The 22,224-nt window shown below is 47.9% G+C and overlaps 1 protein-coding gene across 4 annotated transcripts in view; it reads left to right on the top strand.

Annotated features, from left to right (window-relative positions):
* Positions 1-22,224, top strand: part of CUX2 (cut like homeobox 2) — a 661,979-nt gene that overhangs the window by 592,445 nt on the left and 47,310 nt on the right. For all 4 annotated transcript variants that reach the window (XM_069214853.1, XM_069214854.1, XM_069214855.1 and 1 more), the window contains one exon: positions 18,417-19,195. In XM_069214853.1, the coding sequence (XP_069070954.1) occupies positions 18,417-19,195 (779 nt within the window). The remainder of the gene's footprint in view (positions 1-18,416; positions 19,196-22,224) is intronic.

Raw genomic sequence — 22,224 nt, 5'->3', positions numbered from 1 at the left:
AGTACAATGGTGCAGAGTAGAACAGAGTGGCATAGACTGCAGTGATGTAGAGCACAATGGTGTAGACTGCAGTGGTAAAGAGTAGAGTGGTGTGGAGTTCAGTGATGGAGAGTGCAGTTTCACAGAGTAAAGTGTTGTATAGTGAAGCGGTGCAGAGTAGAGTGACAGAGTAGAGTGGCGTAGAATACAGTGGTGTGAAGTAGAACTGAGTGGCACAGAGTGCAGTGACATAAGAGTGCAATGGTGTAGAGTGTTAAAGTGTGCATTGTAGTGGTGCAGAGTAGAGTAGTGTTGAGTTCAGTGGCCGAGAGAGCAGTCTTGCAGAGTAGAGTGACATAGAGTGCAGTTGCATGGAGCACAGTGCCGCAGAGTAGAATAGTGGCGTAGAGTGCATTAATTTTTAGTAAAGTGGTGTTGAGTGCATTTTCGCAAAGTGCAGTGGCGTAGAGTGGCACAGATGACAGTGGCATGGAGTAAATCAGTGCAGAATAGAGTGGCGCAGTCTAGAGTGCAGTGGCATAGAGTGCAGTGGTATACAGTTGATTGTTTCAAAGAGTGGAGTGAAGTGGCGTAGAGTGGAGTGCTGCAGGATAGAGTGGAGAAATGCAGGATAGAGTGCAGTGGCATGGAGTGCATTGGCTTTGAGTGTAGTGGCATAGAGTGCAGTGTTGCAGAGTAGAGTGGCATACAGTGCATTGGCATAGAGTGGAGTGCTGCAGGATAGAGTGGAGTAATGCAGGATAGAGTGCAGTGGCATGGAGTGCATTGGCTTTGAGTGGAGTGGCATAGAGTGCAGTGTTGCAGAGTAGAGTGGCATACAGTGGATTGGCGTAGAGTGGAGTGGTGCAGGGTAGAGTGGAGTGATGCAAGATAGAGGGGAGTGGCATAGAGTAGTGCCGTGGAGTGCATTGGCTCTGAGTGTAGTAGCATAGAGTGCAGTGTTGCAGAGTAGAGTGGCATACAGTGAATTGGCGTATAGAAGTGGTGCAGAGTAGAGTGGAGTGATGCAGGATAGAGGGCAGAGGCATAGAATAGTGGTGTAAATTGCATTGGCATAGAGTGAAGTGTTGCAGAGTAGAGTGGCGTAGAGTGGAATGGTGCAGAGTAGAGTGGAGTGATGCAGGATAGAGTGCAGTGGCATGGAGTGCATTGGCTTTGAGTGTAGTGGCATAAAGTGCAGTGTTGCAGAGTAGAGTGGCATACAGTGGATTGTCGTAGAGTTGAGTGGGGCAGGATAGAGGGCAGTGGCATAGAATAGTGGTGTAAATTGCATTGGCATAGAGTGCAGTGTTGCAGAGTAGAGTGGCATACAGTGAATTGGCGTATAGGAGTGGTGCAGAGTGGAGTGATGCAGGATAGAGGGCAGAGGCATAGAATAGTGGTGTAAATTGCATTGGCATAGAGTGAAGTGTTGCAGAGTAGAGTGGCGTAGAGTGGAATGGTGCAGAGTAGAGTGGAGTGATGCAGGATAGAGTGCAGTGGCATGGTGTGCATTGGCTTTGAGTGTAGTGGCATAAAGTGCAGTGTTGCAGAGTAGAGTGGCATACAGTGGATTGTCGTAGAGTGGAGTGGGGCAGGATAGAGGGCAGTGGCATAGAATAGTGGTGTAAATTGCATTGGCATAGAGTGAAGTGTTGCAGAGTAGAGTGGCCTAGAGTGGAATGGTGCAGAGTAGGGTGGAGTGGCCTAGACTGGACTTGTGTGTAGTGCAGTGGTGCATAATAGAGTGCATTCACAAAGAGTAGAGTAGTGCAGAGTGTAGAGAGGCATGGAGTGAAGTTGCGTAGAGCGTCGCACCAAACGGCAGCAGTGCTAAAAACATCAGTAGTTAAGGTAAACTATTATTGATAGAAAAAAAGTATTTCTTGGTTTCTTTGTTTTCTATTTTTATATTTTATTTAGCTTCTTTAATAAATCAACAAAAAAGACAGTCGACAATTGTTTAATTCTTTTTCAGGGTTGCAAATTGCAAGCCATCAATCAGAAGAGACTTTGGGGTCTAATTTTTATTTAGGAATCTTTCTCAGTGCTCTATTTTCAAAGCACCCTCGGATACAGAAAAGTGCTGCCGCAAGGAAATCCGTGGTTTTGCACTTGTTATCTAGACCTAAAGCACAGAACTGTTTTAGCCCAGGCAACGAGTGCTGTGCGAGCACATTTATTTTGATTAGCAAACTGTTTATCACACCTCACTAACCCAATATTACTCCTTGCCCGGTTGGACAAAACAGCTGTCTCATTGTATTGCTAATTAGCCAGCTGTTTTAATTTGGCTGGAAAGCGACCCGTTTCTGGACCTTTTAAAACTCATCCTCATATCTGATCAGCTGTGACCAACAGGAAATAGGTAGCTCCATTGAGAAATAGTTACTATAGCAAATATTTTCCACAAACTCATGGATGTAAAACAAACCTTGATCAGTTGTCACGACTCACGTGCTGCTTGCGCCTGGAATCTGCGGATCTCGTGGCGTGGATCTTGAGTGTTCGGCTTTGGCCCAAAAAGGGGCGACTCTTTCTGGTAGCCACGGTGCTGTAGGCAATGGAAACGCCAAGAACAGACCGTGACCTTCAGAAAATAGCACCAGAGGGAAAAAAAACCTTCCAACAGAATGACTCCTGAAAAACAAGAACAAAAAACAGGAATCAAAAAGAACTGAATTCAAATAGCACAGAATTGGCGAATTCCAGAACCAAAAGGCAAGGAAATCAGGAGCGAGGACACCATCTGAACAGAAAGTGTTGCAGCGCAAAGAAGAGAAGAAAACACCGCCCTTAAATACCAAAAAACAGGAAGTGACCCACAGGAAGAAAAAGGACACCATTTTAGATAGGGAAAAGTAGATAGAACAGAATAGAGTAGAAACCATAGAGACTAGGGAATGAGGAATGCTGGGAAGAAAAAGGTAACCTGGGAAGGGGGAAAAGACATAAAGGAAAGTGCAGCAAAAACCCAAGAAAGAAGAAAGAAGAAAAAGAGGAAACAAGAACAGGTAAGAGGGGTCAGGGGACCCCAAAAATGCGGAGGGAGAGAGCAGTGCGAGGCCCCATGTAAGGTCTGGGGCCTCGTAAAGTACAGGAAAGGCTCGGGCGCGCCGCGTCTTAGAAACGCGATGCGCGGCCCGAGCCGAACGCCCGGCGACAGTAGGTCCCCCTCCCGAAGGCCCAGGTTTGAGAGGAAATAAACGGTGAAAGCGCTGAATCAGAAGAGGCGCGTGAACAGAAGATGCGTCTTCCCAAGAACATTCACTGAGAGGATAACCCTTTCAATGAATCAGATACTGCAGACGTTTGTGAGAAAGACGAGAGTCACAAATGTCCTGAACCTCATATTCAGGAACATCATCCACTAAGACAGGAGGAGGACAAGGAAACTGACGAGAGTAAGGGTCAGGCACATAAGGTTTAAGCTGGGAGACATGAAAGACTGGATGAATCTTCCACGTACGAGGTAAGTGAAGACGGACAGTGACAGGATTATGCAGCTGAAGAATACGGAAAGGCCCGTAGTAGCGAGGTGTGAACTTGTTCTGAGAAAGACGTGAGGGTAAGAATTTGGAAGAAAGCCAAACTTTATCTTGCAGATGGTAGTCCGGAGTGGACCTACGTTTCTTGTCTGCTACTTTCTTCATATATCTCTTGGTGTGTAATAGATTGGATCGAATTAGTCTATGGATTTGTAGAAGTCGTTTGGAGAAATGAGTGATAGCGGGCAGGGGAGAGGTAGACCGAGGAGAAGTAGGAAAAGAGGTAGGATGAAAGCCATAGGAACAGAAAAAGGAGTGACCTTGGAGGCACTATGGACAGTATTATTGTATGAAAATTCTGCAATAGGGAGATAAGTGTTCCAGTTGCTTTGGGTAGAATTGCAAAAACAGCAAAGATATTGCTCTAATCCTTGGTTCAGACGCTCGGTCTGTCCATTGTCTGAGGATGGAAGCCTGATGACAGGGCTCTATTGATATTTAGTGTTTTACAAAAAAATCTCCAAAACCGGGAAATGTACTGAGGCCCTCTATCGGATATAATGGTATGTGGAAGTCCATGAAGACGGAAGATATGATCGATAAATATCTGGCTCAGTTCTTGGGAGGTAGGTAGCTTTTTCAGGGCAGTGAAGTGAGCCATTTTAGTAAAGGAATCCACTGTGACCATGATTACCCGGTTTCCTGCTGAAGGTGGTAGCGAACACATAAAATCAGTAGAGTTGGTGTGCCATGGAGTTGGCGGGACAGGCAAAGGCTGGAGTAATCCTGCAGGTCTGGTACGGGGAATCTTGACTTGAGCGCATGTGGGACAAGCCTGAACGTATCTTTCAATATCCAGTCTCCAGGTAGGCCACCAGAAAAATCGCGAAAGAAGTTCTTGTGTGGCCTTTATGCCTCTATGACCCGCAACCGGTGAACCATGGCACATTTGTAATGCTTTTTCTCTTACTCTGTCAGTAGGGAGGAATAACAGATCTTGATAATAATAGTAACCTTGTCTTTTATGTAATAGAGGCCTTAGTTTCTCTACTTCGTGATCAGATAAGTTGGAATATTCCAGTTGTACCTCCTCCAGAAAAGACTGAGCTACTCCAATGATCTTACTAGGTTCCAGTAGATGTTGAGATGGGGCAGGAGTACAATCTGGATAACGGCGAGACAGAGCATCAGCCAGAATGTTTTGGGATCCAGGAATATAAGTAATGTAAAAATCATACTGACTGAAGAAAAAGGCCCAACGGGCTTGGTGACTATTCTGGCATACGAAATTTCGTAAACATTGTAAATTACGGTGATCTGTTCTCACCTCAAAAGGCTCCTTGGAACCCATCAGGAACTGTCTCCATTCTAGGCAGGCTGTTTTCAGGGCCAATAATTCTCTTTCCAGTACTGAGTAATGTTGTTCTGCTATAGAGAGTATATGGGACAAGTAGAAAACAGGATGTTCAAGACCATCATCCTCTTGTTGTTGAAGTAAGACGGCTCCAATGGCTCTTTCGGAAGCATCAGTAACTACAATAAATTGTTTGTTGGTATCCGGATGTCTTAAGATGGGAGCTTGAGTGAACGCCTTCTTTAAATCTTGAAAGGCTGTTTCGGCCGCCTTAGTCCAGACAAATCCTTTTGTTAAATTTTCCTTCTTTAAAGTGTGAGTTATATGGCTAGTCTGTTTCGCAAAGTCTAAGATGAATTGCCGATAAAAGTTCGCTAACCCTAGAAAACATTGGCCCTGATTCTCCGCCGCCCGCCAGAACACCGCACCGCGGTCGTCAGACCGCTGCGGTGATTCTGGGATTTCCACTTGGCTGGCTGGCGACCGCCAAAAGGCCGCCCGCCAGCCCAGTGGAAATCAACCTTCCCACGAGGACGCCGGCTCTGAATGGAGCCGGCGGAGTGGGAAGGTGCGACGGGTGCTGTTGCACCCGTCGTGTATTTCAGTGTCTGCAAAGCAGACACTGAAATACAAAGTGGGGCCCTCTTACGGGGGCCCCTGCAGTGCCCATGCCATTGGCATGGGCACTGCAGGGGCCCCACGACACCCCATACCGCTAGCCGCCATGGAGGATTCTTATGGGCAGCGGAAAACCGGCGGGAGACCGCCGGTTTTCCTCTTCTGACCGCGGCCAAAGCGCCGCGGTCAGAATGCCCTGCGGGGCACCGCCAGCCTGTTGGCGGTGCTCCCGCCAACCCTGGCCCGCCGGGGTCAGAATGACCCCCATTGTGTTTCTTTAATGGAAGATGGGGAAGGCCAATCTAGAATAGCTTGTACCTTTTCTTGATCCATAGCTATGCCGGTGGGACTTAAATGATAACCCGGATATTTAACTTCCGTCTTGTCAAACTCGCACTTTTCTGGTTTGCAAAATAGCTGATGAGCCCGGAGTCTTTGAAGGACTTGTTTCACATGGGAAGAATGGAGTTCGGGATTTCTAGAATAAATAAGAATATCATCTAAGTAAATTACAACTGTCTGGTTCAGAAGGTCAGAAAACACTGAGTCCATAAATCTCTGGAAGATTGCGGGGGCATTAGTGAGACCAAAAGGCATTACTTTGTATTCAAATTGACCAAAAGGGGTCCTAAAAGCTGTTTTCCACTCGTCTCCTTCTTTAATGCGTAAAAGGTGGTAGGCTCCCCGTAGATCTAGTTTGGTAAACCGTTGAGCCCCTCTGACTGCTTCTAGAATATCCCTGATGAGAGGCAAAGGATAACGATCTTTAATAGTTATCTTATTCAGGCCTCGAAAATCCAGGCAAGGGCGAAGATCCTTCGATTTCTTGGGTACAAAAAAGAGAGGAGCCCCGGCCGGAGAGGACGATGGAACAATAAGACCACTCTGTATATTTTCTTCCAGATACTCTTTTAGAACTCCCTTTTCAGGTTCCGTGAGGGAATACATCCTTCCAAAAGGAACGACAGTGCCAGGTTCCAAGGGAATAGCACAATCATAGTCCCTATGTGGAGGTAACACAGGTCTGGATGGTTTTTGGAACACATCTTGAAACTCCAAATAGTGTTCATGGACTCCTTGGACTGTATTAATGGAAGAACCGGTGGTACCTTCTGTAATTATTGATCTCTTAGGTGACCAATACTTGTCAGAAGAAAAACAGTGCTCGTAACAAAATTGTGAAGACAAGGAAACTGTCCGGGTTGCCCAATTCACATACGGATTATGTCTAATGAACCATGGAATTCCAAGAATGATGGTATGGTTGGGGGATGTTATGAGATCAAAGGCAACGTGTTCTTGATGGTTACCGATCTGTAAATTCAGCAGCAGAGTAGTTGTATCAACTGGACCAGAGGATATCAAGGATCCGTCCACTGTGTGCACTTGTTCGGGAATTTCCTTGGGTTGTGTAGGAACTTGTTGAGTAGTGGCCCACGTCTTATCCGTGTACATACCACTAGTACCACAGTCTAGTAAGGCCATAGTCTTTTCTTGATGGCCATCAGGAAATTGTAACAGGACTGGTACTATGAGTAAGGATGTTGTATTGTCATGAAAGGAACTGATGGAAGGTATGGCAGATAATCCCGTCCCCTCCCTTCTTACAGAGGACGGGAAGTGGCGTTTCCCGATGGCCTTGACGGACGTACAGGACAGGTACGAAGCATATGGCCAGCAGAACCACAGTACAGGCACAACCCTTTCTTTCGCCTGTCTTCCCGCTCACTAGAGGAGAGAGGACCTCGAGTGGTATCCACCTGCATGGGTTCTCCTTCGATGTCTCTAGCAGGAGGGCGAGGTCCCTCAGAACGGTGCGGATAAACTCGTGAAGTGCTTGGTTGGAAAGACCCTCTACTCCTTCTCTTCTCCGATCTCCGTTCCTGAAGGCGGTATTCAATGGAAAGGGCTTGATCCATCAGGCCACGAAGATCTTCCACTCTGGTGGAATGTACTAATTCATCCTTTATTTCTTCTTTGAGTCCTCTACGAAACAAAGTCACCAGCGTACGTTCCACCCAGGTGGTCTCTGCCGCTAACTGACGAAAACGTGTTATGTATTGTAGGACATCTTGTGAACCTTGTTGAATGTCGCATAAGGCTTCTTCCGCTGAAGCCTCCAATCCAGGACGACTAAACATTTGTTTGAAGCGATTCACGAAGGCAGAATAGTCCGATAATACCGGATCATTGGACGATACCATCGGGGTTGCCCAGGCCAAGGCAGGACCGGATAAGGCACTGATTAGATAACCCACCTTTGTTCTGTCTTGGGAGAATTGGGTGGGTCGGAAGGCGAAGTACACCGTTAAGGAATCAAGGAACTCACGCAGTTTGGTTGGTTCACCGGAAAAACGATGGGTAGAAGCTGAAAGCGTTGGAACATCACCACTGCGGAAAGCCAAAGCCTGTCGTAACGCAGCATTCTCATTGCGTAGTTGTTGTAATTCTTGAGCTTGTTGCTGAATCGTCGTCAGGAGAGAGTGATCCGGATCTGCAGCAGCCACCACAGTGTCATCCATGGTGTTTGAAGACGTCGGAATGGTTTGGCGCTGCAATCTGTCACGACTCACGTGCTGCTTGCGCCTGGAATCTGCGGATCTCGTGGCGTGGATCTTGAGTGTTCGGCTTTGGCCCAAAAAGGGGCGACTCTTTCTGGTAGCCACGGTGCTGTAGGCAATGGAAACGCCAAGAACAGACCGTGACCTTCAGAAAATAGCGCCAGAGGGAAAAAAACCTCCAACAGAATGACTCCTGAAAAACAAGAACAAAAAACAGGAATCAAAAAGAACTGAATTCAAATAGCACAGAATTGGCGAATTCCAGAACCAAAAGGCAAGGAAATCAGGAGCGAGGACACCATCTGAACAGAAAGTGTTGCAGCGCAAAGAAGAGAAGAAAACACCGCCCTTAAATACCAAAAAACAGGAAGTGACCCACAGGAAGAAAAAGGACACCATTTTAGATAGGGAAAAGTAGATAGAACAGAATAGAGTAGAAACCATAGAGACTAGGGAATGAGGAATGCTGGGAAGAAAAAGGTAACCTGGGAAGGGGGAAAAGACATAAAGGAAAGTGCAGCAAAAACCCAAGAAAGAAGAAAGAAGAAAAAGAGGAAACAAGAACAGGTAAGAGGGGTCAGGGGACCCCAAAAATGCAGAGGGAGAGAGCAGTGCGAGGCCCCATGTAAGGTCTGGGGCCTCGTAAAGTACAGGAAAGGCTCGGGGCGCGCCGCGTCTTAGAAACGCGATGCGCGGCCCGAGCCGAACGCCCGGCTTGAGCCGAACACTCCGCTCGTGCCGCGCGGTGCGGCGCGACATCAGTAGGTGATGAAAAAACTGAAATCAGTCTTACACATGAGAAAACACCCACTCCTGCCCCCTTTTTAGGTCTGCCATTATGTAGCTTTGGTTGTCTCACCATCCTCATCTCATAGAAACATATCTTAAATTAAAAAAGTATATGTCTATGCTTACACAGAGATGCTTTGTGTCAGTCCCATTCATCTATTGGTCTCTTCAGCTGTAATTCACATTCTGTTTCTGACAGCAGCGGTACAGTGTGTCAGCTGACATCAGCCAGCTCCCCTTTTCCACTGTGATTGGTGGCATTACATGTGCACTTCCTAAACAGAAGGGCACTTCACTGTCAGAACTTGTGGGCCTGCACTTTAGTCTGCTAATGATCTTTTCTTTCCATTATTTAACATTTTTACTTTTTTGTCATCCTTGTGTATTTAAAATATGTCTACATGTTCCAGTAATTGAAAACCAGTAGTACATTTTCTTTGCACCAATAGAATCATATTTTCCTGCAATTTGACTTAAAACTAAGAGGTTTCTGTATCAGTTCTGAATACACCTGCCTCATAGGAAGCACCAATACTGCTCTCTTAAAATTATTCATGATTGTTGTTTTTTTAACTTAAATTGTTTCTATTGCGAGCATAGAGCCACCATGTTTAGGTGGTGGGATTTATTTTTCCTTTTTTGTGTGATTTTCTTGAAATTAAAATTATTCTTTATTTACCATTGCACTAGCTTTCCTACTCCAGCTCTGTTGTCTTTACCAATTCACGTTTTGTCTGAGTGTGAAATGTGCTGCACAGGAGTCTGTCTCATGCAGGATGACTTTGTGAAAAGTTCATTGTAGGCCCCGGTAAACACTCTTGAAGAAGCGCATGCATTTCAGATTTCTACTCTCTCAGCTTTAGTAAGTGCCCCTAATTTTATTAGGTTGTTGATTTAGACGTGTGAAATTATCCTACTATGAGTGGCAGAAATATAAGAATGGATGAAAAAACGGAGGGGTCTCTCAAAGGGGCGTGGTCTGTATAATTAAGGGCGTGCCTTAAAAACACATGTACTAAAAATCTGTGCTTAGCATAGTGTGCTACCCAAATGGTATTTTCCTTTTTCTTTCTGTCAATGCATCCAGATATATAATACAACTGGCATTACACCTAAAACAAGCCAGGAGTGCTGGCTTTGTCAATGGTTGTTACTTGCACTGGTTAAACAAGTAGAAAGGCTTTGTTGTATATAATATTGAAAATGCTTCAGTTCTGACATGATGAGACTGAAGTAACTATAACGAGTCTCTTTGAAGTTACATCAAAGGAAGTGAAGGGTGGTTCTGCTACGGGTTAAGATCTGCTTTCATCCTGAGTAAGGGCAGTAATGGAGGGCCCGATAGAGACCGTCTCAGCACCTGCTTTTAGGAACTGCTGCTGAGCACAGACAGGAAGTACTACTTAAAACCCTGCGAGTGGTACATTTGAATCAGGTGCAACAACGTTTTTGTGCTTGATTTGAGATTACCAGATGTGAACTTGACACACTCCCAGGATTTGTTCCCATCCAGGTTTGCAATGGACAAGAGATTGCAAAAGAGGAAACCCAAAGTGTGAGAACGCCAATAGCAAAGGTAACTCGCACTTAGGCTTCAATAACTGTGAATGGGGTGGTAATGTTGGCACATAGAAGTACCATACAGTGCAGTTTTGGTATATGCCCAGGTCACAACTACTGGTCAGCAAATTCACCCCATTTTATTTTTATAAACACAAATTTTTATTGATTTTTGGAACAAGATCAGCATGTTATGTACTTGACGTTGGTGACAGCACCATTCTGAGCAGTATACAGACCGTATTAGGATAACCACAGTGACATATAATATAGATCATAGTTGAATCCTTACAAGTCATGATCTGGTAAACATACAGCTAATCCCATTAGACCCAGCCATTCCTTCCACACTCTACCAGCTCTTTTGGACAGGCCTTGTACCCAGGTTTTTCATGTTGAGCACACCAGTCCATCCCTATTCGCCAATGAGACAGGGTCGGGGAAGGGGAGAGTTGTTCCATCCAGCTGCTATACCGTGTTTGGACACAAGAAGTGCAACTCCCAAGAAGGATCTGTCTGCCCTTCAACCAGCCGAGCCCTCGATCACTCCCAGCAAAATCAGTAAGGGCAAGAGCTCTACTTCCCACCCCAAGACATCAGTCAACTCTGCCACTATGGCTGTCCAGTTATTTAAAATGCGGTGACAGGACCATACCATGTGTTAAAAATCTGCTGGTTCCTATCTTCAGCACCCGCCATGAAGGAGAGGGCATGATTCCTGCATGAAATTGGCGGGTCGGGCCATGTATGCGCAGTGAAGATAATACGTCTGTATCAAATGCACCTTGGAGGAGATTGCAAGAGCCCGGGGAGCAATCAACCCATATCTTCAGTCTGTGTCGTCCACTGGACCCAGGCCCTCCTCCCATCAAGCCCAGAGGTGGTCCTGGGTTTCTGGGGAGTTAATCACCGGAGTATGGTAAATTTGGGATGTTCCTCCCTAGCTTAGCGCACCCATCAGTAGCCTCCACCAGGTTGAACTCGGGGATTGGGCTGTCACGGGTCATGTATGGTTGGAGAGAATAGCACAGTTGCAAATATTTATAGAATTGTGTTTTTGTAAGTGCGTAAGCGTCTCGAAAATCTTGAAAGAATCGCATATGAGATCCAGCCCACACATCCCCAAGCAGAGTAATGCTTATGGAGTCCCAACCCTTAAATCCTTTCAGTGCTACTACTTCACCAAGCAAACTTCCAAGCCATACAGGTGTCTGTTGGATGAGGTGACTATTCCATCGAGTATGCCTTAGAGATGCTTGCCAGGATAGTAAGACCACCCTGGTCACTGTCTAGATTTCAAATGGAATTGGGGGACCATACATCAGGGCCAAGATCTGGGGGAACCCCAACATCCCTATTTCCAGGTGGTAGGCTGGATCGGACCACCTCTCTGTAAACCAATTATTGATTACTAGGAGCTGGGAAGCAAGATATTACAAATACATGCCAGTGAATGAGGTTCGCCAGCTGTGGGCCAGCGTCAAGCGTGATTTTGCCACCCGCCAGAGGAAGGTGGCCGCCGTGCTGTACAGTGTTCTAAACCAGGCCCTTCGGATGGGTTCAGGGAAGTTCTGGAATACGTACAGGAATCTTGGCAAGATCATCATCTTATACACAGCAATTCTTCCCATCACATTTAGTGGCAGGGTTTGCCATTTGATAAGATCTTCTTGCACCTTTTTGGTTAGTTTTCCCATATTCAGGGACCAGGTGAGTTCTGAGTGAAGCACTACCCAGATGCCTAGGTAACGAAAGCTAAGACATTGATGGTGATAGCATCCTGCCAGTCAAAGCAGTCTCTGGCTGGGCCCAGTGGAACTAGCACTGACTTGGCCGGGTTAATCTGGAATCCAGAAATGCCTCCTAAGTGGTGAAGTATATGGAGGCAGCGAGGGCTGTTAACCGCAGGATCCGACATGTATATGAGGTCCCTGTGACTCATTCCACCTTCATCTGTGCATCTGTGCATCATACCGGAGGAGACCTGCCAGGGGTTTGATGGCCAGCGTGAAGAGGAGGGGGGACAGGGAACATCGCTATTGCGTCCCCCTCCCGATGGGGAAGGCTGAGGATAGTACTCCATTGATTTGAACTCATGCAGTGGGTTTAGTATATAGGATCTGAAGGAGCCTTCGGAAGCAGGGTCCAAGTCTGCTTACCTCAACACGTGTCTCAGGTACGCCCAATCCACCAAATCAAAATCTTTTTCAAGATCAATAAAAAGCAAGGCCAGGTGTGGCATCAGTTGGTGGCGATGTGCAAGAGCAAGGTAGATGCGGCTAGGCAGTGTCGCGTACTGCAGACCAGCATTAAGCCACATTGATCAGGGTGGATGAGTGTGCCAAGGACTGTCTTGAGTCTAGTGGCTAATAAGGTGGCAATTATTTTGACTTCCCCATTAATTAGGGAGATAGGGCGGTAATCTGTGCAAGAAGTGGTGGGTGGTTGATGTTTAGGGATGACTCCAATGGCGGCAGCTTCCAGCTTTTGAGGAAAGGCACAGTTCGGCTCAGCCTCCTCGTTTAGGGCAAGCAAGTGAGGTGTCAATATTTCTCCAAACTTGACATAGTATTCCTAAGGAATGGCATCAGGCCCGAGTTTTCCCAGAGATGACTGCCAACATATCAGTTCTTACTTCTTCAGACATCATGGTCTCATCAAGAATTTGAGCCTCTGCTCGGGTAAGGCTTGTAAGGGACATGTCAGTGAGGAATTGCTGTATTGCTTCGGGATCTGGATGGTGAGACGGTGCATAGAGGAAGTGGTAGTAGCGCAAAAATGCATTAGCAATGTCTGATAGGGCATGGTGGGTCATTCTGAACTCATCTGTGATTTTGGGAATAATCCTGATGGTCAATGGTCAGGAGACCAACCAATATTGGAGCATTCCATTTTTGTCGCCCCAGTCATAGACTCTGGCTGTCGATGCGCTGACGGGAGTCTGAGTTGTACTCAGGCACAGCAGCGCTGAACTCAGCACCGCTGAGCTAATTACACCTCAGCTTTCCACCAGCCTATCCATGGCGAGGTCCCCGCCATAGAAAGGCTGGCGGTAAGCCAGTGCCGGAGGCCACAGGGGGGCCCCTGCACTGCCATGGCATGGGCAGTACAGGCCCCCTCCCCCCCCACCCACCACCGTTGGAATGCGCACTGTCTGCTTTGCTGGTGTGCTACGGTATTGGCCTTGGCTCCCCTAAGGGAACCAAGACAAATATTGTAGCACTGTTCCAGCCGGTCAGCCTTTTGGGAACTGGTTCAGGAGTGTCAAAAAAGTGAGCTTTGTTAGCGAATACAACTCGGACCCTGGCTGGGAATACTAGGCGGTATGGAAGGCTCAGGGCATGGAGTTTTTGCTTAATTTCCACTTAGGACCTGTGCAGCTGCTGGGCCTCCCTGGTGTAGTCTACTTTGGCGTCCCCACATTGGATCTCCATTTGGGACCATGCCTCACCCAATATTGCCTCTCTGTCTCTAAAGTTAAGGATACGTGCTATAATAGGTCTGTGTGGGCCCCCAGGGTGTGGCCTCGGCATCAGAGCCCTCTGGGCTCTCTCTGTGGCAAACTACTGTGACAGTCAATCCGATGGCATTCAAGACTTGACCCATGTTTCCAAGAAGTCAGCCACCCACTGTGGCTCCGTACCTTCCAGGAGGCCAATGAGGCGGATGTTGTTGTACCGAGAATGATTTTTGGCATACTCTGTGCGAGGGTGGAGTTCCGACTTATGGGTGAGAAGAACGGAAACCTGGTATTTCAACATGGTCACTTCATCTTCCACTGTAGATATGCAGGATTCGGCATCTGTGATCCTGGTCATGGCTTTGCGCAAGCCCTGGCGTAGGAGTTCCACGTCTTACGAAACTCCTCTATTCTGATCTCCGCTGCAGTCTAGAAGGTCTGTATGGCGCCGAGGATAGTGTCCAAGTCCCCGGTGGAGGGGGGGTGCCTCCTCCGCCCCTGCCACCCCAGGGCCAAGCCTGTAACGTACTGTTCCATGCGGGTCTGGGTGGTCGCTTTCCAATGCAGTTTGCCCTTGCCCATGACTGCTCATCCTTGACCAGCGGCTGCACACTCAGGAGGTTAACACAGCCCGCTTACCCTGGACGTTAGGCAGCACGAGTAGCTGGGTCCCGGGTGGGTGCAGGGTGCCGGCGGTTTTCTGGGGGCACCAGAGGCTCGTGAGGCCCAGTCAGTGCTGCATGTGGTCTGGAGATATCGGGCACAGGTGAGGTCGAATCAAGGAGAGGAGGTGGCCAGACAGCATGGAGCCATGTTGAGAGCCAGGCAGGTCCTCTCGGTGTTGACAGACCCCCCTGGAGGGCCTCGTGAGCTAGTCACAAAGTTTCCAGGATTGCTGTTTCACCCGGAGGGGCGGGGTGCCACCATGCAGTGCCGTCCCGAGAGGTACTTGGCCGCTACACCCAACAGAGCGCAGCACAGTCCCAAGGAAGATGAGGGGGCACTGTTAGGTGTTCCAGTGAGACCGTGACTGGGGCCCCTCAGGCGAGCCTCCGGGGACACCAGCTGTTTCAGGTGCAAGAAGGAGGCCCCAACTTATCGCCGCCAGATCCACTCCCGGGGGATGGGGTCGCCTCAGTCCTCAGGGCCCCGGGTGTCCCTTGCAAACCCTGCAGTGGTAGGTCTAGTACTCACGAGGCAGTATATTCTGAGGGTCATGGAGGCACGGGCGTAGGGAAAGTGGCGGAGGGAATGCCTCTAGAGGTTGCTAGGCCAAAACGGACCCAGGTTCCACCTCCGCTCGGGCCCCAACCCACATTCCCAGCAGGGCGCCAGGGTGGGCAGAGCCCTCTCACTGCCTATCCAGATGGTGGCAGGGGAGGGAAGCTGTACGCTACTACGGGAACCACGTGGCCCAGAAGAAGGCAGATAGAGGACCCAGGAACGACTCTTATCAGACACAAGTCGGTTAAAGCAGAGAGGATGAGTAGGTGACCTCCTCGGTGGTGGAGCCGTGCTACGTGTCTCGGCGCTTCAACCTATATGGGCCGTCACGTGGAACCTGTGGGTGGATTACTGGAGGTTGGTAAATTTGTCTCGGTTGGACCTTGGGTGTCGCAGAACCTCTCGGTCACTTCACTGGGCCAGGAAGTGTACATGTCCGCAAGGCTGGGCTGGGGGTACACGTCATGTTTATGCTGCTATCTCTGGCTTTGCGTGGAGGTGGAACATCCTCAGTCTCATCCCAAAGTGGTACCAACAATACTGTGCCTAGCCTATGATGGGGTGCTATGGGCCCGTCGGGGTGCTGATGGAATATAGAAGAACCCACGGGGCGGGCAGTAGTTATGGAGAGGAGGGGACTCCGCTCCGTCCTCCCCCCACCTTCATTTCTGGAGAGGGGCGGAGGCCGATCTCGTCCAGAGTGCCCTGGGTCATGGGTCGGCTCCCTGCTCCAGGCCGCCTCATGGGGAGGGAGAGGCCGTCATCATTTGGGAACGCTCAGTCCAGCGACCCCGCCTGTGCAAGACCGAGCAAGGGGACCAGTCCCCGGGCGGGCCCGAGGGTCTCCGCCGCGGCCCCGGTGAGAAGGGCCCCGTCGGGGCCGCGGTGTAGCGGAGGGATCACGGCCCCAGGATGCCCGAGCGGTGCCCGTGAAGGAGCGGCCAGAGGTGAGTGAACGCTTCAGCTCGGGGCTCAGTGAGGCACCGCCGGGATATCCCGAGTGGATGCCCGGGGGCACCAGCCCCGCTGCCTTGGTTCCGGGGGGGCAGGAGCTCAGCTGCAGCGCCTCTCCGTTCTTCTCCCCACTCCCCCCTGGTCGCCCGGGGCGTTTACTGGTCGTGGGATCACAGGAGGCTTTACCAGGGTGTGTACATCCTCGCCGGCCGCTTGATGTTGGTAGGGATGGCGGCGGATGACGGAGGGGTCCAGGGCACTGCTGGAGTGCGACCATCATCTTGACGCCCCAAACCAGAAGTCCCCACCCCATTTATAATACCTGCTGTGTGTATGGCAACTCATCCCGTGGCTGCTTTTTTCCACATCTTTGTGTGTTGGTTTGTAGCTGACACAAGCGGTATTATCAGAAGAAGACATGATGGTGTACTCGTGCAAGGGATGATAACTCGCACGATCACTGGTCCAGCACTCGCCAGCTTCCCCGACGGAGTGGAGATCATCTCTTTTCATTCTACCGAAGCACAGCTGCCCCCTGGTGGACTCTCTCTGTAAAGGAACTGTTTTCTGTTATTTGAAATCGCTTTTATTGCTTACGTAGCTAAGCGATTAAGCGGTGCATTAGCCAGACCTTTCAATTTCTTCGAAGGGGAGAAAAGGGGAGGGGGAGGGACAGACAACCATTGTGTTGCACTTCCTCAGACAGACTTTTTCTAGTTCTTCCGTGTTGGTAGAGCAAATCATACTTAACTAATCAGAAGAAAATCCATTAATTCCGAAATGGTAGTACATGAAAATAACAGCTAAACGTTGCTCCTGGTTTCCTCTGCGGCTGAAAATGAGAGAAATATTAAACCTGAAACACTTAAGAGGGAGCTTTTAGAGTCTGATCTGATTTTGAGCTTTAATTATAAAAGGAACTATCGGTCCAAGTGCTTTTGTTTTCGGGCGAATGCTAAACATACGAGTTGCTACATCCCTATTTTAAATAGGTCACAATTCTAGCAGCAAAGGAAAAACGCAAACAAATGTGTTCTTTCATGTTTAATAGATGGACCTGCATATAAGCAATGTTTAATTCTCGCGGAGTAAACAGTAGGCATAGCGGACACATGTTACAGATTTCATAGTATGGCTCTCAAAACTTGGGCAATGGTACCCCCTACAGTATACTTAAAGATAATACATTTACTCGTGCATAACAGAAGCTTTACAGAGGTTGTTTGTTGCCTTTTTTTCCCATTTTGTGGTGTTGAAAATGAATACAAACAGCAATCCCTTCCGTTGTTTCTTGGGACAGGAATACAGGGAATGTCTTCAAAGAGATTCCTCATGACCAGGTCTGCTCATTCTTGAGAAGTACTGTTCCTAACTTCCCCTCTGCCTCATTTACTCCCATTTTTTCATTCTCTCTCTCTCGCCTATAAGTTCTTCTGTACCACTCTTACTCATCCAGATATTACTTGAGGACATAACCTAAAAAGGTAATGTTATTATGACAGATGATGACACCATAAGTACGCCCCGTTAAATCAGGTGTTTAACCATTTTTGTACACAAACCACTATCAGTATTTCCAAAATCAAGGCAAATAACTGGGAAAATGTTCAATTCTCATAAGACAAGAAGTGGTACATATTTTCTGTTTTAATTGCTAATACAGTGTGTTAAAGGTGAGATTAAATACTTATCGGCCAGGTTTTCGCTATTTTGCATGTCTGCCAGGTATGTGGTGTAACTGTAAATGCCTGGTATGAACCTAGTACATGCTTTTTAAGACCACAAATGATAGGCACTTCTCCAAATGTCTTGCTGGTGCCTCAGTACTGTTGGGCTAGAACCCGTGTATTCCTTCTATCCCCCACTTTTAACTTCACGTGATACCTTTACACTGAACATGTTCAATCAGGCTGTGTGGATGATCGTGTACTTTTTTAAGTTTTTATGGCAATTCATGCCAAAATATTTAATTTCGTGTAAAAGGTTTGAATGCAAATGGTCGGCAATGCCATTTTGTATGGAAATTGACATTTCTTTGAATGCCTCGATTTAAATCTGCTTTTGGTTCAGATACATTCCTTTCACTTCCACCACCCTTCTGCTTAATCTTGGTGTTACACTCTTCCTAGACATCGTCCCCTGCCGAAGCTACACCAAATTCTAAATGTTTTTGTTCCTGTAGCCTCAACATGAAACCTGTTCCCTCACTTTCATCTTAACCTGAAACCTGTACCCTACACCTAGCCCTTCTCCTATTGGAATTCCCCTTTTCCAGAGTATCACCCTTCTGTTTGTTTTGTCACTACTTTCTTTTTTCAAACCATGTGGTTCGATCACCCTGTAACTCAGACCAAAGTATTCAAGCTAGTCGCTAATGACCTCTGAAGTGCCATCCCTTGTGTGATGATCATCATTTCTTGTGTTCACAGGTGAAACAAAATGTTCTTCCATCTCAGTAGCATCATCAAACGGCAACAGCAACTCTGAAGATGCAATTAAAAACATTCTGGAGCAGGCAAGGCGGGAGATGCAGGCCCAGCAACAAGCCCTCCTGGCGATGGAGTCCGGCAGCAGGAGCCGGTCCATCCCCACGCCTCCCCCTGACCGCTCTGCACTGATGGCTGCCAGCCAGAGTATCAGCCAGGTCTACATCAAGCAGGAGGACGGTGTGCTTATGAACAGCACCAACATCAGCTCCACGCAGGCGCCCCTGAGTGTGGTCTCCCCAGCAGCCTTCGTGCAGAGCATTATCCGCAAAGTGAAGTCGGAAATCGGTGATGCGGGCTCCTACTTCGACCAGCACTGGGCCTCGGAGAGGAACATGATGAACAGGCCCTACACGTCTGTCTCTCCATCACTGTCCTCCTCCTCTTCGAGCTACTCGAGTACGGTGAACGTCAGAGCCTGGCAGCGAGGAGAAAATGGGGAGAGCATCTCCAACGAGGAAGAGGTCACGCTCGGGGAGGAGGAACTGCAGAAGCTGCCAGAGGTGAAGTCCGAAGGGGGAAGCTCAGAACCACAGAGCGCGAACCGTCTGCCCTATTACCCTGCCTATATTCCGAGAAACCTAAAGCCAACCGTGGCCCCGCTGACCCCGGAGCAGTACGAGCTGTACATGTACAGAGAAGTGGATACCCTGGAGCTGACAAGGCAGGTGAAGGAGAAACTGGCAAAAAATGGGATCTGTCAGAGGATCTTCGGAGAAAAGGTATGGTTACCAGGAGGTCATTTGTTGTCACTGATGAAAGCCAAGCATGGAAACTTGCATTGAATTTGTGCTTCATGTTTATGTGATATAAAACCGGAATTACTTTTATAAACCAATGGTTTGACTTAGCTCACATTGGGACACATTTATGAAAAGTGTCGCACTTAGCGTAGCGCCATTTTTCATGCGCCCCATAGTGCTCTTCTAATGCCACCAGGTGTGTGCCGCATTTAAAATACGGCGCACAATGGCTGTAGTCAGGGGGACAAGCGTCATAGTTTTTTACGCTAGTCCGGCGCTTAGCCGGATTAGTTTAAAAAATTATGACGCTAATCCTGCAAAGCACCCAGAGGCCCATTGAACACAATGAGAGCCCCTTTTTAATGCATGCACTTAGCTGATTAAAATGGCAAATGGAATCTCATAGGTTCCTTAGCGCCATTTTTATGGCTCCCCCCTAGCGCCGGACAGCCCCCCTTGCATACATAATGCCTGGCGCAGGCATAATGTTGCGCAAGGGGTTACAAAGTGGTGTAATGCAAGCATTGTACCACGTCTTAAATTTGGCGTGGCGTTTTTGGCCTTGTAACACCACATTAGTGTAAAAAGAAATGACACTAATGTGGCATTAGAATGGCGCTACGCCCACATAAATCTGGGCCATAATGTGCAAGAAATGTAAAGTGTACAATTCTTATTGTGAAACAGTTGTCATGCCATGCTAACCTACTTATCACAGAAATTTCTCTACCACGTTGCCTTTCACACTTAATTTTAATATCGCTAAAGTTTTTATCCATACAATTCCTTCGTCTACATATATAGTTAGTTGCGTTTCATTCAGAAAAGTGGAAAATCTGGTGTAAAGATCAATACTGTCATTGATGGGTAGAACAATCCTAAATTAAAGGTAATACTGCATTACTAGATTGCGGTAGCACGATTATCACCCCTGGAATAAGTCAGACAAAAAACCCAGCTTCTCGTTCCCAGCGGTAGCAGTGCTCCCTCTGCTGCGAGGCCTCAGGTCCGGTGGGGACTCAATAGGCCCCTTACCTGCAGCCTTGTGAGAGATCCCATCCAGGCACCTGGAAGCATCTGTGGTTGCTACGAGTCACTGATGCTTTGAAATACTGTTATACCTTAGGAAAAGTGGTCGTAATCCAACTGCAGACTCATTTCGATTCACAGTTCGGTCTCAATAGAGGACAGTCTGTCTTCTGCCCTCACCTTGGAATTGAAACCACACTAATATCATGTGCCAAGACACATTGGCATAGCAAGTGTGCCATGGGTCTTAATGAAAGTAAGGGCAACCGCCACTGAGTTATTTAGTAAAAGACAGCCATACTGGACTGCGGTAATATCTTCAAACTACTTGTCCCTTGTGCCCCTGCTGCACTCCCGATAAAGGACTCAACCCTGCGGGCAATGGCTCCCTCTTCATGCTCATGCGTGTAGACCTCTTGGCAACATCCACACGACGCAACACATCATCTGCCTTTTACCAGCGTCCACGGTGGACAAGGCCTCACACCTAGCTTGCATTTCACAAGAGTTACCCACCCCACATCCCATTCTCCAGCCTATTAACTTGTGGATTCCTAAAGGTATCCCCGCCCCCCTTTGCCAGCGAAGTGATGTGAAAGAACACTTGTACTCTATTTAACCATAGCCATTGCCAGATGCTGCTCTGGTCACCTCATCAGAAGAAGGACGTTAAGATAAGAGTTGTCTACAACTGCCCATGTACACTCGGAAGCCTGTTTGCTCACAATGTAGTCAGTGGAAATGGTGTTCACTCTCACTTTTTTTAATCTCCGAAACGTAGGGCCCTGGTTGCCTGATACGGGTAATTTGTTTTGTGCTGAAGGTAGTGTAGACCGTGCCCTGACAACATGTCAAGATTTCATTATGGCCAAACCAGTAGCTTGCTTCAAGCCTCCATATCATGGACTGTTTGCCTAAGACTCACGTTTAGTATTAGAGAGATACTGTTTAGTGGCCTCTTTGGCTGTCTGGATGAAGTTACGGTGCTTTCATCCGGCACGGTTTCACTCCTGTTCCGAGGACACACATATCCCCCTCTGCGCCCTGTGTAAACAGGAGCAGTTGTTCATGCTGTTCAAGGCGCTTGATGCAAGAGTAGTGGATGAGGCAAAACACCCCAAATGAGATGGTTCAAAAGCAAATGTCTGGGCCCTAGTCCACCTTAAAACACTTGAGGCTCTACCGAAACTCATCTCTTTGGTAAGACTGCACCATTCAATGAAAGTGAAGTTAAGACACCTGGTAGGTTTATGGAACTGAGACCCCCAACCTAAGGGACTAGAGTCAAGTGCTCTGTCAACCAAATCAGACTCCTCTCAGGCCACCTCTTAACATTGTCTGTGGAAGCCAAAATCACCTTTAAGATCCTCTGACAGATACAGATACAGGGACCACTGTGTCCACATCTACTCCCAGGGAAAGTTCAAACCTTTACATACTCATTCATGAACACATGTAAACCTTTCTACTGCAGTTCACAAGCAAGGGCTAAGGTAGAGACACTACTCTTCCATTCGACCTCACACCTGAAATACACATACTGAGGCATTTGCAGGCATATAGTCTCACGTAACTCACAAAAATGAAAGCGCTTCTTTACTGAGTCTGCCTCCCAATCCCTGTCTCTGGGTAAAAACGCTGTGTGCAGATGAGAGAGCTGGACAAAACTCAATTCCATGTCTACCTTATAGTAACTGTATGCACTGTATGCATCTTCTGTGTGCACTAACAACTCTCCTCAAATCGTTTCACTTTGCTGTAAGTTTGACAGGTATGTCCAGACATGGGTCCCACGACTCAAGCTGCACCTGACTGACTAGGACCAGTCTGGAGTGTCTTGCGTTCCCCCTGCAGGGAGTCTGTCTAGCTAGTTCGGGTTGAACTGTTCCTGTAAGACATTGTTGTGTTATTGTTATCCATCGCCGTAGAAACCTTTGCATGAAGCTCAGAAAGATAAAAGGCCTGAACCTGCCTAGCCG

This window comes from Pleurodeles waltl, chromosome 11, assembly GCF_031143425.1.
Source record: "Pleurodeles waltl isolate 20211129_DDA chromosome 11, aPleWal1.hap1.20221129, whole genome shotgun sequence".
In the NCBI taxonomy this organism is placed as follows: Eukaryota; Metazoa; Chordata; class Amphibia; order Caudata; family Salamandridae; genus Pleurodeles; species Pleurodeles waltl.
Note: the sequence above shows the minus strand (reverse complement) of the source record. Positions and strands in the feature narration are given on the sequence as shown.